This window comes from Epinephelus moara, chromosome 11 (assembly GCF_006386435.1).
Source record: "Epinephelus moara isolate mb chromosome 11, YSFRI_EMoa_1.0, whole genome shotgun sequence".
NCBI lineage: Eukaryota > Metazoa > Chordata > Actinopteri > Perciformes > Serranidae > Epinephelus > Epinephelus moara.
Window position 1 is genome coordinate 16,442,167 of NC_065516.1, and position 18,984 is coordinate 16,461,150.

Genomic DNA, 18,984 nt, shown 5'->3' on the forward strand with positions numbered 1-18,984 from the left:
AGCTCAGACTTCTTTACGAGCGTGTCTGATTGTCTCCACATTTTCCGGGGCTTCACCTCACAAAAGAATGCCTCAGTGTGACTCCGGCCAAATTATGTTAGGACGAGGAATGACAACCACGCAGATGGAGACACACTGTTGTTTTAAATCTTGTATCATGGTCAGGGTGAGGCATGGACGCATTATGAGACAGTGGGGCCCTGGGTTAACACATCAAAGGCCCCCCACCCCTCCTACAAAGGAGTAAGATGCCCAGACTTGAAATTGTTTCTGTAATATTTTGCAGGTGAACCAGAACTCAGAGACACAAAATCAAGTCAGAGATGTTGTCTGTAGTAGTTGTTGGTCTGTCTTTAGTTGTTTGGGTTTGGTTTTTTTTGTCCATTTTGCATCTCTTTGTAGTTGTATTGATTCTCTTTATGGCTGTTTTACGTCTCTAGTTGCTTTGAGTGTCTTTTTTGTCCTTTTGAGTCTATTTATGTTTTACACGTCTTGGTATTTGTCTTGAGTCTCTGTCTTAGAATTTTGAGTCTCTTTCTGGCCATTTTATGTCTCTTCATAGTTTTGAGTCTCTTTCTTGTCATTTGGAGTCTCTTTGTAGTTGTCTGGAGTAGAGATGCACCGATCCAGCTTTTTCAATTTAGACACCGATCCTGATGCTGTGGCCTTGAGTATCAAACGATACCTGATACCGATCCAATGCCATGGTTGACCTAAAAAGTTATATACCTTTACATGTAGAACAGAAAAGACTTGAGGCATCAGGCATTGATGACTACACAGTTCTTTCCTAAGATAAAATGAAACAAGATGAAACAGATTAATGCAATGATGAACTATTTATTTTTAACAAACATAAACAATTGTGCAACAGCAGGTGAAATACTGTGAAATACCTCCACACAGCAGATTCTTTCCTTCGCTCCATGATGTATGACGTAGCTCGCGTCGCAATAGATTTAAAGGGAAAGGATCGCCTCAGGTATAGGTTGCATTTTCCGATACCCGATCCATCTATTTTGATGATATCAGGGCCGATATTTGATCCAGATATCGGATCAGTTCATCATCATCATTGTTACTGGCCTTAATCTCTCATTTGTATATAAACGATAATCTCTTTATGGAGCAACAATGGCATGTAATGGATCGCAACAATATAAAATTGTAATGACCTTTTTATCCCTCTGTTTTGTAGTTGTCATACCTCATAACATGCATGCACAGTTGAATCTACACGTTTGAGTCGTGCATGGTTCAAAGCGGATTTACCATTTGCCCATATGTCCCAGTTACCACATGGCTTATGGTCTTAGCAGGTCGCGACAACAGAATGATTCACATGAAAACATCAGGTCATTAGATGTTGGTTTCGTTCATGTTCCTGCGCTTACAGGCCTTATGTCGCAATCACTAATCCAACAAAACTCCCTTGGCCTTCACTTTATTTATCTTTCATCATCAGTGTTGAATTGGATTCTGTATTCTTCAATCTGCTGGCATTAAATTGACAGCTCTGTGTTGTGTCTGTCCAGGCAGGGCAACACGATGGGCTGTATCAAGAGCAAAGAGGACAAAGGCCCTACGATGAAGTATCGGCCGGAGAATTCCACGGTGTCGGACCCCAACGCCACCATCACCACACCTCATGTGGGTCACTATGGGCCGGATCCCACCCAGCTGCAGCAGAACCAACAACCCTCCTCCTCAGCGGGCTCTGGGGCTGCAAACTTCAACCACACCCTCACACCATTTGGTGGCTCGTCTGCCATGACCCCCTTTGGAGGAGCGTCGTCCTCCTTCTCCGGTCCTGTGTCCAACTCCTTCTCTGGTGCTGTCTCAAGTGAGTAGTGTTGTAATGTAAGATGTCATTACAGTGCTGATAATGGTCTTAGTGAAGAGCACTGCCCTTTTTTTGTCATACTTAAAGGACCATTCAGTGTTTTGTAATCTTGTAGCCCATTTGCTTTACTGCTGAACACTTAGCATACCATTGGGTTTTAGCTTTTGAATGTATTTTTTCTTATTTTCCAGGCAGCCACTCATAATCTTTGGATGCTTCAATCTGCTTTATGCCGTGGTATTTTCATAATACCGTATGGTATTCATTATTAATACCATCTTTTTTATATGGCATTTATATCAAGTTGTAGAGACTTGACTTGCTGCAGATGGGTAATCCATCATGTTTTTCATCATTTTTAGTCATGCTAGCAGCTCTGAAGATGGCACTCTGCTGCTCCTCAGAGAAAGAATACGACTGACTTTGATTATCCCAAATAGTTCTGTTATCGTCACCATGAGGTTGTCTATTTTTAGGTGAAATGTCTTAACAACTGTTGGATGGATTGCCATGAAATTTACCAAATATGTCCATGGTGCCCAGAGGATGAATTCCAATGACTTTGATGATCCCTTAACTTTTCTTTTAGCTCCACCAGCAGGTCAAATGTTTCTCTTCCTGTGAAAAGTCTCAACACCTTTTGTCATACAAACTTTTCCTGTGGATAGGTAATCCATCATGTTTTTCATCATTTTCAGTGATTCTAGCAGCATGGCTCTGGGGCTTACGATCTCCTGGTAGCCAGTTGTTGATCCCAAATATCTTTGGTATCGCCATCAAGAGGTTTACATTTGTGGTTTTGAATGAAATAAGGTCTTACAGGTTTTACAAATGTAAGGAGTTTGCGCCACAGCAAATACACGTGAAGTCATATTATGCATTTGTGGATCCATTTTTACACGCAAGACTGGATTTGCACATTTGTGGATTGTTCCTGTAAGTTTGCGGGTCATGTGACATGTGTTCATGTGATATTACAAATGAACTCTAATAAAAACTTCCATGAATATCTCAACAACTACTGGATGGATCACCACGACATCTTGTATAAAGATTCACGTCCAACTCAAGATGAGTTTTAATAACTTTGGTGATCCCTTTTCACCTGCCACCATCACTTTGTTAGAAACTTTGGTTCATGACCAAACACCTTCAGAAATGACATTCCAATTACTTAAAGGTATACTATGGAGGAATTATTGATTACTGCTTATGAACAGCAACGCCAGCAAAAGAGGGAAGTGAAAGACAACAAGGCATTTTACCTCACTTTATATGCAGGTTTTTTTCGGTGTCCACAATTATCAAAGCTTCCTCTTGGATGATTGCTGCTTACGATCTGGCACCTGGTTGCTGCCATTTGAAATCCTGACCTCAGCCCTGTGCTGGTCCAGGAACGCCCTGAGCACAGCAAAATAAGACGAAAATCAGAAAATACTGCTGATAAATTCACCACCACACACTTGAAGTGGATCAAAGTGATGATTGAAAGGAATGACTGAGTTAATACATTGTTTTTGAGGAAAATCCTGCATAGTATACCTTGTGTTTTGTGCTGATAAGAAAATGTTAGCATGCTTAACTTAACTCTTGTTTTATCACAGCATTTTGGCCACAGGACAAAAATGTCAAAATAAAACAGACGTGACTAAAATGCACTATGCTGAGGAGAATGGTCACCAGCAATGTAAAGTATCCATGATAACATGTGTTACAGTAAACAGTAAATGGGCTAAACCACACTGTACTTAACACTGAGCTTAATGTGGTCAGTGTGCTGATCCGACATGTTGGTGTCACAGCTAATGCCCCAGCCATTGTTACTTTAACTAGCTTTTCCTTGTTAGATTGAACCCAGGTCCTGTTATTATCTGTGATCACCCTAAATGTGTCTGAGCAGCTTACAGCGATCCTGAAAGCAGAGAGATGAGATTGAACCCTCCTGTTTCGGTGGGATTTAGGTTGTAATCCTCCTCCACGTTGGATTATCTGAGCTCAGAGGGGGGGCGAAGGTGGCACTGCCATGGTTATTTGCTTTCTGCAGGAGATAATGGGATTACTGTTGACAGCATTGTTGTCGGTGGTTGGTATATGAATGTCATCTGTGTGGGGTATTGCTGTAACAGGAGGCAGAGTGTTTTACAGGACGGGATGGAAAGATGACGTGACTCATAACGTAAATGACTGATCTGTGTCTTGTAATGCGTCTTCTGCCATTAATATGTTTTATACACAAGTGATGGGATCTAGATTATGATTGTTAGGCAGTTGATCCCATTAAAAACTGCTTTAATGTATTGACTTTCCTTTTGCTTGTGTCTGTCTTTGCAGAGTCTAGTCACCGTCATATTCCCATGCAGGAGAAATCTCATACTATAAAATTATAAGCCAAAGGAAATCAATACAGTTTGAGCTCTCAGACCTTGACGAGACAGATTTATCTCCCTTAATTGGTCTTTAAACAGTTGCACACACACAAACAAACCCTCCACAGCATCATAATGTCCTCTGCTAACATCATTATCTGCTGGTATGTGTGTAAAGTGTTCACATTCACACACTCACAAGGTATTTATTCATTACACGTGGGTCCTTTTTTGTGTTTTAGGTGGTGTTACGTTCTTTGTGGCCTTGTACGACTATGAAGCTAGAACATCTGATGATCTCTCGTTTAAAAAGGGAGACCGCTTCCAGATCATCAACAACACGTGAGTATCCTCCCAGTTTTTTTTTTTTTTTCTTTTCATCTTTCCAGGCAATTGCATGACATCACCCACCAGCCAGAGCATTTCTTGGTCTGGTGCGACATAGTGCATTCTGGTAATCATATGTTTTCTATACCACAGCGCTTTCCCTCTGTTTTCTATGGTCATATAGCTCCAATTTAAAAAGTATATGCTTCTTAGTACTGCAAAGACAGCCCAGTTTTATGAAAAGACCATCCTTCCAGTAGAGAAACACCTCTTTAAAATAGCAGCAGATGTGACAAGATGTCTTTCTTTTAAGCAGTAATCCCTAAACTGCACCTGTTCCTTGTATATCTGTATTCATGAATGAGTTTGATTACTGTTTGTTTCCTGATGCTGCTGCTTTCTGCATGGGGCCGTGGATCTTTTATTTGATTCATGCTGTGACAGAGATGTCGCCTGAGGTTATAGCATTGTAATGTAAAGTAGATTAGTCTCATTCAACCCTCATTGTGACAGTGTTTTTCAGTCCTACCTCAGATTTCAAAGACAGTTCAAAATTCGAATCATGTTGAAATGAATGCAGAACCAATTACTTTAAAAGAGAAAAGAAAAGCCATGTACCTTCAAACCTTTACCATAAGCCACCACGCTGGCTAAAGTGAGGATCATTTCCTTCAACATGACCCTTAAATTATTAACCAGTAACCTTTATTAACCAGTTTTCATCCAGATGATCAATCATAGCGGGATATATAAGGCCTTGGTTGACTGTTAAGCGAACGAGTCGTTTGTCTCATCTCTCCTGTGTCATTTTGTCCTCCTGCAGAGAGGGAGACTGGTGGGAGGCTCGCTCCATCAACACAGGGAGGAACGGCTACATCCCGAGCAATTACGTGGCCCCTGCCGACTCCATCCAGGCTGAAGAGTAAGACCTTGTTTTAACCTCATTACTCCATCTGCAGCGCGTGCACCAGGAGACTAATAACACCGCCATGATCACATCTCACATGGTTCGCAACAAGCACAATATTAACGGCTTCACAACCAAGATGAGGCTTCATAATTGACTGAATTGATTTTCAGCAGTCAGCTTCTCAGTCACCACTTAAAGGAATACCTCACCACCAAATGACTCTTTGTGTGTTAACTACTTACCCCGTGCTACGTTCAACTCATGAAGAAAACTTTGTTTTTCTCGCATGCCTCCACGGTGAACGGAGAATCGATTAACAGAGAAAATTCTTGATGAATTGAAGTCATGGGGGGCCACATTTCACAACAACAAAACTATATCAAACATCAGTTTGCAAAGTCTCGCACAACTTATGCAGTACAATGCAAGTCTCATTTTTCCAGTCATATGCTCAGTGTTTTCCAAACACGTTCATTTTTTCTGAAACCTTACTATTTAAAACACCTCTACCTTCGCTGTTAATGCAGAAGTATTTTAAATAGTATTAAAATGCTGTTGTTAAATGTGGACCCCTATAACTTTAATTCATCAAGAATTTCCTCTGTTTTTGGATTTTTCGTTCTCCATGAGCACATGCGAAAAAAACAAAGTTTTCTTCACAAATTCAATGTAACACGGGTTGAAAAATTGATTCAAAAATTATCATTAGTGGTGTGAAGTATTCCTTTAAATTTTGAGTGTAAAGTTTTTTCTTTCTCTTGACAGGTGGTACTTTGGTAAAATGGGACGTAAAGATGCTGAGAGGCTGCTGCTGAATCCAGGAAACAATCGAGGGACTTTCCTGGTGCGAGAAAGTGAAACTACTAAAGGTGATGATCACTTCTTCATTAACAGACAAGTTAAGTGAAAGGAGGAATTTTCAGGCATCCAGAAGTTGGAGTACTTTAAGGCTTTGATGGGCACAAAACTTTCCCGGTTTAATTGTCGGTACAAAATAAGAGCAACTGCATCAGAAAATGTCTGTTAATGGTTAAAACTGTTCACAAAATATGTACATATGTACAAAAACTCAAAACCCAGTGAGCTTAAAATTTCTATTGCTAGCACTGCCAACAGTGATGATTGATAGGAATCTGATAACACATCCCCCACTTTAAATCAGCTCACTCTCGGATTCTAGGTCAGTGTTGATGGATTCTGCAACTATGTGGGGTTTTTTTCTCAATGCAAAAACAAAGCTCTGATTTGACCCCTCTGACCACCTTTTTTTCCATGGTCACGTGAAATGATAAAAGCGAGTGTTGTAGTATTTAGAGCACAAGAATTAAGTGCACAGAAAACCTGTACTGTTAGCTCCCAATAACGTGTCAGTCTAACTGTGTTTGTCAGACATTCTTCAGACAACTTCTGTTTCTTGATCCTGTGGTATTGTTTTTTAATGAATGTGTTCTAAACAGTAGAACAGACTTTTGATAATGTCTTATAGAGAAATTGAAATTTCCTTGGTTCTCCGTTTGGTATATCTAATGACTTTGACGGTAACTTTGGTATTTTTCAACCCGGACCCAATTTTCCCATGTTTTTGTGTCTAACTGACTAATGGAAACAACACTTTTTGAAATTGGTCCAGTATTGAGTGAGACTGGTCTCACACTGCGCTCTTACACTGTCTCTTCAAAATTTCACGCTGTTATGCTGCCTTGCCATCCTGTATAAAAAACACAATCATGTAATGGGAGGAAAGAGTTGTCTTGCCTATAAGTCAGCATTGGAGGTAACAACAGGGCTGAAATGACGTCAGTATAAAAGGGACAGCTGATAGGATGGGATCATGGGCTGCATGGTTGTGACATTTTGACAACGTCTTATGCGTGTGACCCACCACAGGAGATTCAAACCAGTGGTTCCCAACTGGTTGGTCGTAGTCCAAAAGTGACTCACGAACGTGTCCAGTTTTTCAGACAACATGCTTGATTTTTGAGTCCAGCACAGAGCTTTTATTTAACTGCTGTTTCCTGCTGTAGATTGAATGACTAATGGACAGCTTCTTTACAGAGACAGCAAACTAGCTCAAGAATGTCGCCAAATGCAAGTATAATACTTAATGTATTAGACCATGTGGACCTTGAACTAATGACTAAGGAGAGATCTGGACCCCTCATGGCTGGACTAGTTAGGAACCACTAATTTCAATGGTAGCTGTTAGCAGTTAGCAGCTAACTCAAAGAAGAAGAACAGCGGCTGAAAATTAGGAAAACAATGAGGTCTGGGAGCTCCTTACCCTCTGAACAGAGGACAAGATCAACCGCGATGTAACGGACGGATGATTTCTATTGGCATGATAAGCCATTGTCATTGTTTAAAAAGCGTTGCCAACGCCTTTGCTGTTTGTCACATTCGAGGCTGGCACTGTTATGTCACGTCACCCCTCTTTTGCTTCAGCGATGCCGGCATGCTGTCTAAAATTACACTCTGGGGTGGCAAGATGCTGCCATCGTTTGGTTCTATGTAAAAATGCAAAGGCGGCATAAAGAAGGGACTTTGTAGCGGCCCTACAGCACGATCTCTGTGTTAAAACGGTTTTTGGCAAAAACAAGCTCTTTAAGTGGATGTGACTTGACAGTGGGCAATCATGGCAGCTTGTTTCTTACTCAGTACTGGATCAATTTCAAAAATTGTTCCCACTATTCACTAAAAAGCAAACATGGCAAAATAGGGTCCAGGTTGAACAACACCAAAGTTACCGTTTAAAGCCATTTGATGTACCAAACTGTTGGAGAAAAATCACTTCCATCACTTTCTATATCTAGACATAACTGGGAACTTACAAAACTTTTTCAACACACACAGTCCAATCTTTGACACTTTTGTTTCGATGGATGAAGAACATTTCCCTCATCTCCTCTAGGTGCTTATTCTCTCTCCATACGAGACTGGGACGAAGCCAAAGGAGACAATGTGAAACACTACAAGATCCGCAAGCTCGACAGCGGGGGATACTACATCACTACACGTGCACAGTTTGACACATTACAGAAGCTTGTCAAACACTACACAGGTATGTAGTGTCTCTCTCTTTTTTCTGTCTTCCCTCATTCATTATTCATCACAGTCTTTCATCACACCTGAAAATTAGTCTCAGTCACACCTGCTGCTCTGTGCCGCCATGCAGTTTCCTGTTCCACCTGCATTATACCCCAGAGATGAATAGTCTTTAATTTTAATAACAATTCACGGAGCAGTTTTGATTTTGAGCCTTGTCTACGGGCCTGAGGAGGGTTGAGGTTAAATCACTGTTATCCCACTTCATTTCACTCTGGAGAGGGTTTTGGTGTGTTAAAAAATCATCTCATTTATATTTCATCACTGTTAGTTTAAGAGCATGAATTCATCCACATCAAATGGAATGAATCGATGCATGAAACAGACTGCTTTTAAAACCCTGTATCCTGCTGCTTCAGAGACTCATGTGGGTGTGTGTGTGTCTGTGTGTGTTTGCCACCGCTGAGTGTAATAATGTAGTGTTTTGATCTCCACGTTTCGCTTCATCACAGAGCACGCTGACGGGCTTTGCCACCGGCTGACCACAGTTTGCCCCACAGTCAAGCCTCAGACGCAGGGGCTCGCCAAAGATGCGTGGGAGATCCCGCGGGAGTCCTTGCGACTGGAGCTCAAACTGGGCCAGGGCTGCTTCGGAGAGGTCTGGATGGGTAAGAGCGAGACAGACGAGACACGTAGGAACATGTTTTCTGACATCATGCATTTGTTTAGTATTCAAGTCGTAATTATCAAGATTGAGAAACACAAAATCAGCCCATATTTATGTAGAAAATGCAAACATTATGCGCATAAAACATCCATGGAACACTCCAGAGCCTATATTTATTGTGTCTATTTTTGTCCAAACTGGGGAATTATCCACTTCCTGCAGTTGCTTCCTCTGTTTGTTGTATCCTCTTTATCTCCAGAGATCGTCTCACTCAGCAGCCAAACCTATTTGTTCCTTTCTTGAACCGCGGCTTGTATCCGCTCATCCCAAGCATATTTCTGCGAGGAGTGCACGCATGACAGCACATGTCTGGGCAATTACAAGACCTAATTAATGATATTGTCTCGCTCCCACCCCATTAACAGCACTGATTACCCCCGCGGCCTGTGGGCTTTTCTCTCCCTATATCTTTGTCTCTGCAGGCACATGGAACGGCACCACGAAGGTGGCCATAAAGACGCTGAAGCCGGGCACCATGTCGCCCGAGGCCTTCCTCCAAGAGGCTCAGATCATGAAGAAGCTCCGGCACGACAAACTGGTGCCTCTTTATGCTGTGGTGTCCGAGGAGCCCATTTATATCGTCACAGAGTACATGGCCAAAGGTATACCAAACACACCTGAGAAGCTCCAAACTGACATATTTGATAAGTACTTAAACTGATTGTCTGAGATCTCTCAGCCCTGGGGAATAACACGACTCAGCAGTTTCCTGTCACATGACACAGATGAGATCTATTTTTAAAGAAAGCAAAGCGACATCTTCGCCTGTAGTCTTTTCGGGCACAAAACTGATCACGCAGCTCTGGTTTTTCATGCGCTGATGTCAGATATACGCATGGTGATTTCCTTAAAGGAAAAAATGTAAATTTTATGGATGTTTTAATTAATGTGCTGCACAGATTGAGAGTCCTTGAAGGTCCCTTGTGGTTCCCTGAGGCCTGAAACTGGGATGTTTAATTGAAAACTGCAGTAGTTTGTGGGAGGTTTTCATTGCTTCAGCTGCCATGTGTTTTTTTTCTCTGGCTTTCATGAGTAATTAGATTTATGTGTGTGTAAATGTTAACTCGATGACATATGCCTCTGTGTGAGCATGTGTGTCTAAATGCCAGTAGTTTGTTGATCTACTGTGTGTTTTGATCTCATAACTGTAGTATTTTCCACAGATCTCCTCACGCAGAATACTTTGAATCACATATCAGTTCACAGTCAAGCTTAATTTGATATTCAGTCTAATTTCCTAACCAGGTACAGTAATAACGGAGGGCTTAATTGAAATATTTAACATTTCATACAGCAGTACATTGATATGCAGCTGGTGTCGCAGCCCTTTTATAGCTCCTATAGTATATCATGGCTGTCCTGCATTTACGACTTCTCCCTTTCATGTTTTTATAGGGAGCTTGCTCGACTTCCTCAAAGAGGGTGACGGCAAATTCCTGAAGCTTCCCCTGTTAGTGGACATGGCTGCACAGGTGAGACAAACCACAAATACCTGCATTTTTTATGCCTTTGCGCCAGCGATAGCTGTGGCCGGAGGCATTATGTTTTTGGGCTGTCCATCCGTCTGTCCCATTCATGTAAACACGATATCTTAAGAACACCTTGAGGGAATTCTTTCAAATTTGGCACGAACGTTCACTTGGACTCAGCAGTGAACTGATTAGATTTTGGTGGTCATAGGTGATAGGTCAAGGTCACTGTGACCTCGTCTGTCTCATTTTTGTAAATGTGATATCTCAAGAACACTTAGAGGGAATTTCTTTAGATTTGGCAGAAACATTGACTTGGACTCAACCATGAAGTGATTAGATTTTGGTGGTCAAGGGTCACTTTCATCTGAATGCAGTATCTCAAGGACACTTTGAAGTAATTTCGTCAAATTTACCTCAAACGTCCATTTAGAGGCAAAGAAACTGATTAGATTTTAGTGGTCAAGGTTCTCTTTTATCTTGCGTCCATCTCAGTCTTGAGAATGTGTATCTCAAGGACACTTTGAAGTAATTTCCCCAAATTTGGCACAACTTTTTCACTTTGTGGCAAAGAAACTGATTAGATTTTGGTGGTTGTAGTTCAGAGGTCAAAGTCACTGTGACCCTGTCCGTCGTTGCATCCTCGTGAATCAAATATCTCAAGAATACCTTGAGGGAATTTCTTTAAATTCAGCACAAATGTCCACTTGGACTAAACAATGAATCAGTTAGAATTTGGTGATCAAAGGTCAAGGTCACTGTGACCTTCCATGCATCTCATTATCGTGAATGCAACATCTCAAGAAGGCCTTGAGGGAGTTTCCTTAAATTTGCCACAAACGTCCACTTGGACTCAACCATGAAGCGATTCGATTTTGGTGGTCAAGGGTCACTTTTATCTGAATGCAATATCTCAAGGACACCTTGAAGTAATTTCCCCAAATTTGGCACAAACGTCCACCTTGTGGCAAAGAAACTAACTACATTTTGGTTGTTGTAGGTCAAAGGTCAAGGTCACTGTGACCCCGTCCGTCGCATTCTCGTGAATCAAATATCTCAAGAAAACCTTGAGGGAATTTCTTCAAATTTGGCACAAACGTCCACTTAGACTTCAGAATGAACTGATTAGAATTTGGTGGTGGAAGGTTAAAGGTCAAGGTCGCTTTGACCTCACAAAACATGTTTTTTGGCCATTACTCAAGAATTCTTACGTTAATTACGAAAAAACATCACACAAATGGCTGATGAGATATAATGATAAAATAATTAGATATTATATCCAAAAGGTCAAAGGTCAACTTCACTGTGACATCATAGTGTTCTGCAGAAACACTTTTCTAGCCATTATTCAAGCCATCATATCTCAGGAAAAGAAGGGGGGACATTTGGTCAGATACCAAATTGGTGACACTAATCTTGGGTGTCCACCTTGAAACTGTGCTGATTGTGTAGATCTTCTGTGCAGCCAGGGGGAAGATTGTGTGTGAAGCATCCATGTTTTCACAGACATGGATGTAAACTGTAACTGCCACCTGACTGGTTCACAGAAGCACACAACTGTGAAGCAGTAACTCTAGCTTGTTTCTCGAGTGCAGAATTTGTGTCAGTGAATGTTATGTTCACTGTTCTATTTTAAATCTCCGATTTTTAAAAAAAGAAACGACTGCCTCGGGTAAACATGTCCCCCTCAGTTTGCTTTTGTTCTTTCATTATTAGCATCCTCTTTATGTCTGACAGAGGGCTTCATGTTCTGAGCGTGAGGAGCTAAAAATTATTTGCCAAAGCAGCCTTCGTGAGATGCTGTCAAAATGTTTTGTTTTTAGATTGCTGACGGCATGGCTTTCATCGAGAGGATGAACTACATCCACAGGGACCTGCGCGCCGCCAACATCCTCGTGGCCGACAACCTGGTGTGCAAAATCGCCGACTTTGGTCTGGCCAGGTTGATAGAGGACAACGAGTACACAGCGAGGCAAGGTGGGTCCACACACAAACATAAGCACACACATAGACTGAGTCACAGGTGAATGAGGTGTCAGGGCAGAACAGTGGCCTCACAGCAAGGACGACTCCCTGTTGCTTCCTATCATGGTGAATTAGGATAATAGTGGAAACCAGATGCTCCTGCTCTCTCTGATTAGTCGCGCTTTTCCCATGCTGGGAGAATTCATCTCACTGCAATGTCGGCTCCTTAAAGGACTGATTCACTCAGATTACTACCTGTGCCTGTCATGGTATACAGCTATGTGGATCATTTTGGATGTATTTGCTCAGGTTTTGAGAGTCTTCTCTTAGATTTTTGCCTCCAAGCTAATACAATGGAGCTCTTCTGCTGTCAATATGCATGTAGTTGAACACACACCCAATAAAATTTAGGAATTAGTCTTTGAAGTTTATAGCAGGAGCAGCTGTGAAACTGTTAAAATAGTATTGGACAACAAATATAATCAAATCAGGAAATAAAGATAAGATACCATTGACAGTTTTTGGAGTGTATACACCTTGATAATAGAGATAACAGAGTGCATACCTCACAAGATGGTGCCCCCGTCCCACACAGCATGACATAGCTTCACATTTTCTATAGAGGCAGCTTGGTTGGCAGTTAACTGACCACAGAAAAATTAACTCAACAATAACAAGCAGCTTTAAAAATTATATCTACAGATAATACTCCAATAAGGCAGTTGGAGAGTACATAAAATAGGCTTATCAATATTGTAACAATATGTAGCAATGTTAGCTTAGCTGCTATACAGCTGCGGCAGCACTGGTTGCTACTAGCAACAGACGGTTAACTGAAGCCAACTGCTGTTGGCTGAAGAGATGAATGAGATTTTGTTTGTGATGCTCTCAGCTTTGATAAAGTTACATTTAAAATATTCAGCAGCAACATCTCTTCACAGTCCCAGTGTTACTTTGGTTATTCCTCAGATCGTAGCGAGTTTACTTGAGGACGATATCTTCAGGAGAAAGTAGCACTGATGAAAACTGTTTACAGAGAGGCACATTGATTCATTGAATTAATGTGATTTTTCAAAGGTTCTGTATGCAACATTCAAAACATTAATATAGCAGTAAACTATTGTTTGCTATGTAAAGATAAAGTGGAGTAATGACCTGTGCAGAGAATGAAGTCACTCTCCCTGTGTGTGTGTTGTAATCTGTGCTTTTCTGTGGCCATGCACGCATGTTTGTGCATGTGTCTCTCGCTGGCTGGGTCATTGCCGCCATGATGCACTGTGTTCATACATCCAGAACTGCTGATAGCAGTACGGTGCCTATTGTGGCTTCCAAGTAAGTTCAAAAACAGCTGCCCACTTAACACAATTAGCTCTGTCAGTGCTGTTGTCATTGTTTAGAGCTGTTTATGGAGTTAGCACCATTAGCTGCTAGCTACCGGCTCAGCCAATTCCATGTTGAGAACCATGTGCAGACAAGGCATACACTCTGCATTTCTGAGCACAGAAAGCTAAAACTATATGCTAGATACCACTAGAGCTAAGTGAGAAGACTCTTCTTAATTTTGTGGATATGGATTAACTAAATAAATATCAAACTGACTTCAAGGGAAGAAAAAAAAATGTTTTCTTATAGATGTGTTTGTTCTGTGCTTTTCATTACAGATCTATCACCTGTAGATAAATGACAAAAGCCCATTTTACATAGAGATTGTGCTGTAGAGCTGCTAAACAGTCCCTTCTTTATGCCTCCTTTGCATTTTAACACAGAATCAAACGACTGCAGCATCATGCCACTCCAGTGTGTAATTTAAGTCTCCATCCCGGCACTGAGGAATCAAAAGAGGCATGACATGTAACACGACAGCATCAGCCTCTAGTGTGACATATACGCGTCAACAGCGCTTTGTAAACAATAACAATGGCAAATCAGGGCAATAACAATCATTTACTGTCGCTTTTTTGATGGCGGCTGACCTCGTCCTCTGCTTGGAGGGTAAGGAGCTCCCGAATCTCTTTGTTTTCACAATTTGCTGACATTTACAGCCGCTGTTTTTCTTCTTTGAGTTAGCCACTAACTGCTAGTAGCTACATTTAAAATCTCCCATGGTGGGTCGTGCTCATAACATGGCGTTAAAACTTCACATCCGTCATGCCCATGGTCCATTTCAGTGCCGTTATTCCTCCTATGGCGACTTAAAAGCGAGATCAATCTGCCCCCCCCCATTCCGCCATTGTGCTGTATATACAGCACGAGGAGGCATGATAGTCCCGCCTTAAACAGGCAGTGTTAAAGGGGCCAAAGAGCATAATGTCATGCTTGCTCAAATCTAGGGACTTTGTATTAATTTGAGTGAAACAACCCTTTAATCATAACATCCTTAATAATGTCCTTTATACTCACTCCTATCCTTTAAACCTTAAATTTGAGACTTTTCTCTGAGGTGTATTTACAAGCTGAAAACCAGAAAATGATGTGATTAAACTATATAATTGTGATTCACTGTGGCCTCTGGACATAAAGCCAGACATGAAGGGATACGCCCTCTAGTGGAGTCACCTCATACCTCTCTCCTCTCCATCGTATCACAGGAGCCAAATTCCCAATTAAATGGACGGCTCCGGAGGCTGCTCTGTACGGCCGCTTCACCATCAAATCAGACGTCTGGTCCTTTGGGATCTTACTCACCGAGCTCGTCACCAAAGGCAGAGTGCCCTACCCAGGTAAGTGACACACTCATACACACACCGAATGTGAGAAAAAAAAAAAAGGTTGCCGTCAGAGGGTGGTGATTCACGGCCGGAGTTATCAGCTTTCAGTCTGTCAGTAGACGTCAAGCTGGCGTGCTTGTTAATGTCTGAGGATGAAGTGAAGCCGTCTGACATTGTCTGCGCTGGTTGTTTATGCCTCTGCAGGGGGAACACATACACACACACACTGATACCCTCACACACATGCACATTTGAGATTAGATGAGACCATCTGGTGGAGGACGATCAGGAGATTGAACACCACTCTTGTTTATAACCATCTGCCAGACTGACACTGCCCTGGGGAGTGGTGCCTGCAGTGTTCTGCACCACCTTCGCACAGCTCCGCTCTCTATCAGATGGAGCGCTGAAACCATAAATAGATTACTCCACTGATTTAAATATTTTTGATTACTGATTGAAGGGGTAGTTGGACATTTTGGGAAATACACATATTTGCTTTTGGGAAATACACGTTTACTTTCTCTGCTGCAAGTTACATGAGAAAATCAATACCACCAACACAATACCAATATCTGTGTGCTGAATATTAAGATGCAGCTAGCAGTCCATTACCTTAGCATAGCATAAAGACTGGAAACAAGGGGAAACAGTTAGCCTGGCTCTGCCCAAATGTGCTCTGCCTAACCACACCTCTAATGCTCACTAGTGAACAGGTTGTATCTTCTATTGTTCAATCCATACAAAAAATGAAGTGTAGGGTGTGTTCAGACCGAAGGCAAAGCAAATTTTCATCTTGCGTTACTTGCGCAGTTACAGCCACTGGAGGCCTTTTGAAGTAAAAGTTGTTCTTACTAACTCTGGAAGGCAGCTAACGCTAAGGCTAGTGCTAATGTGGTTCGTAGAAAGGTACAACTGATAGCTGGAATCAAGTAACAAATGCGTATTTTCAGACCTTGACATGTGGTCTTATGGCTTTGCTCACTGTTCTCCAAGCTCCCTCAACTTTTTGGTCTGTCTCTGTATAGTACTGTAGGCCACTGATGAGCTCTTGGTGCCCAGAGACAGCAACGGTAACTTGGTCCTGTTCCTGAATCTGTGTGACGTCAGAAAAATATCAGCGCTGATAGGCCTTCCAAGTGCATCACGCAACTTTTTTGCTAAAGTTGAAACGCATGAACACATATCTGTGTCCATTTGTGTCTTTGCATTGACTTTGTATGTAACTGTGGCGCACGAAATGTTTGGTCTGAACACACCTTGAGAATAAGAAGTTGTTGTTATTGGATGGCTTTCTGGAGTCAGGAGGTTGCCAGGCAACAAGCATGGATTATAGACCGAATCACAATGGTTATTTACAATAACGTCTGCATGGAAGTTACAGCTAAAAACCAAAAAAGCGATGACAGTATCTGACAGTCTTCCTGCCGTCTCCTCCTCAGGCATGGTGAACCGTGAGGTACTGGAGCAGGTGGAGCGAGGCTACCGCATGCCCTGTCCCCAGGGCTGCCCTGAGTCCCTGCATGAGATGATGAAGCTCTGCTGGAAGAAGGACCCAGACGAGAGGCCCACGTTCGAGTACCTCCAGTCCTTCCTGGAGGACTATTTCACCGCCACAGAGCCACAGTACCAACCTGGAGAGAACCTATAGCCTGCCTGGACTCTGCTGCATATCCCTACGCCTGGGAGCAGATGCACTTAAAGACACGAGCTCTTAATTATTCGACTCTACGAAAAGTCGACTGGAGACCAGGCTAACCAGTCGCATAAACCACTACATGCTCCACCCATTGGTTATTTTTTTATTTCAGCGTTCGCCACCATTTCATTTTACTTTTATATTTTTTTCTTTTAATTCATGGTACGACACAGGTCTTAATGTTTGATTTTTTATCTTTTAAATACACTACATGTTGAATTCTCTCTCATGGACACAGTATAATTGCTGTAAAAATAAGCTGTGATAATTCCTCACAATAGAGAAACACAATGTTAAGACTGATAGTCCGACTGTTCTGTGGTTTAATGTGGAGATCTCACACTCCATTTCCCTCCAAATTGTATTCTTTTGTGGTAAATTGGTAAATTATGCATCAAAACAATGAATTATTAACAGAGATAATATATTAAACTAACATGGAGAAGCTCTCAGGGGACTGATGGTCGTTATCACAGTCCATTTGACAAAGATTATTTAAAATTAGATCCCACACAGCTTAACTTGAATTACATTTCAGCAGCTACAGTGCAATCTTTTATTTCTTACAAATGGCTGACGAGAGTGAGAGTGACATGGTCTTTTAAGCCTTTATAATACTATAAATGCGTTCTGTTTTTTTATATTATTTTCTGTGTTCTTTTATTATCACAAGACTTTATCACATTTTATTCACATCATACGGACGTGGTTTTACAGCTTCAGTTGAAGACTTCCTGACTGTCCATCATCATCCAGACAATTCTCTGTTAAGACTTTTTATAACAATGCCATAATTCTTTCTGCCCGTCACTGCCCGGGTTATATAATCTCAGTTTACATAAAACAGCCTGTATAATGTGTCAGTGAGTTAAACAGTGATGAAACTCGTGGACTCGCGGCTTCTTGCCAGCTCAGAATGACACCTCACAGACACGAGATGATTTTACCGGCTGTAAAACGCTTTCTCAAAGTGGAAATCATGAACAAAACAACCATTTAATCTTCTGAAATGTGACTGAACGAAGCACTTGGGACTCCTTCACGTTCATGTATCTAAGGTGGCACCACAGAAACTCTTTGTATAGCAATGATTACAGTTTTTTACAGTGATTTTATCTTTGCATTTTGCTTCTGTGTGGACTCTTCGGGACAGTATTGTGATGGGAATAACACTAATTGACGCCTGAGCTTGTGAGAAAGGGCTTTGTATATTATAAAATCCTCATTTTATAAGATTATTCATAAAACGGACAACATTGCAAAATATATTTGGGGGGAGGGAGTGTGTGGGTGGGGAGTCATCTGAGGACTTTGTACAATAAAGACGTGATTTTGCAAAGTCCAGTGTTCTTTTTTATATGTAAGGTTCAGTGTGAAAGCTTAAGGGGATGCATGGAAGAAATGAAGTATACCATTAAACTTCAATTAAAAGCCTAGTCCCTTTTGCTAGCCCTGTCTCAGCTAGACGTCTGGTCTGGTTGCCAAGCAATTTTTTTTCTAGAGAAGTTCTTCGGATGTATAAAAGCGGGTTGATGGCTACCTCAATTTATGTGTCCATTCCTCAATTACCCTGTAAGTTATTCATATTCTTTTGGTCCATGAGGGTCCTTGGATCAAAAGAATCAAAAGGGTTTTTAATAAAAATGAATCCAAGTTTTGAGTCTTGTTTTAACAAGATAAAATGGTGTTGTGTCACCGCTGTCTGCCAGAGCTAGATCAAATGAATGATTCATAATTGATATATTAGCTGAAGCCTAATTTTTAAACAAGTAATATTTATGCTGGTTTAAATAATCAATATGATTGTATTTCCTGGTCTGTGCTGAGCAACACTTTTGTGTGAAAGGAATCGAAGGCCTGTCCCAAATATAGGCCCGCTGATTTCAGTGATTTAAGCAAACAATAGCGCTGGGTACTAATTGTTTTAC

General features: G+C 41.4%; 1 protein-coding gene across 1 annotated transcript in view; it reads left to right on the forward strand.

Annotated features, from left to right (window-relative positions):
• LOC126398000 (tyrosine-protein kinase yes-like) overlaps window positions 1-18,738 on the forward strand; it is a 33,037-nt gene extending 14,299 nt beyond the window's left edge. The window contains exons 2-12 of the mRNA XM_050057162.1: window positions 1,536-1,843; window positions 4,452-4,551; window positions 5,360-5,458; window positions 6,212-6,315; window positions 8,355-8,504; window positions 9,001-9,156; window positions 9,638-9,817; window positions 10,611-10,687; window positions 12,508-12,661; window positions 15,238-15,369; window positions 16,800-18,738. Of these exons, the coding sequence (XP_049913119.1) occupies window positions 1,549-1,843; window positions 4,452-4,551; window positions 5,360-5,458; window positions 6,212-6,315; window positions 8,355-8,504; window positions 9,001-9,156; window positions 9,638-9,817; window positions 10,611-10,687; window positions 12,508-12,661; window positions 15,238-15,369; window positions 16,800-17,008 (1,656 nt within the window). The 5' untranslated portion in view covers window positions 1,536-1,548 and the 3' untranslated portion in view covers window positions 17,009-18,738. The remainder of the gene's footprint in view (window positions 1-1,535; window positions 1,844-4,451; window positions 4,552-5,359; window positions 5,459-6,211; window positions 6,316-8,354; window positions 8,505-9,000; window positions 9,157-9,637; window positions 9,818-10,610; window positions 10,688-12,507; window positions 12,662-15,237; window positions 15,370-16,799) is intronic.
• The last annotated feature ends 246 nt before the right edge of the window (window positions 18,739-18,984 follow it).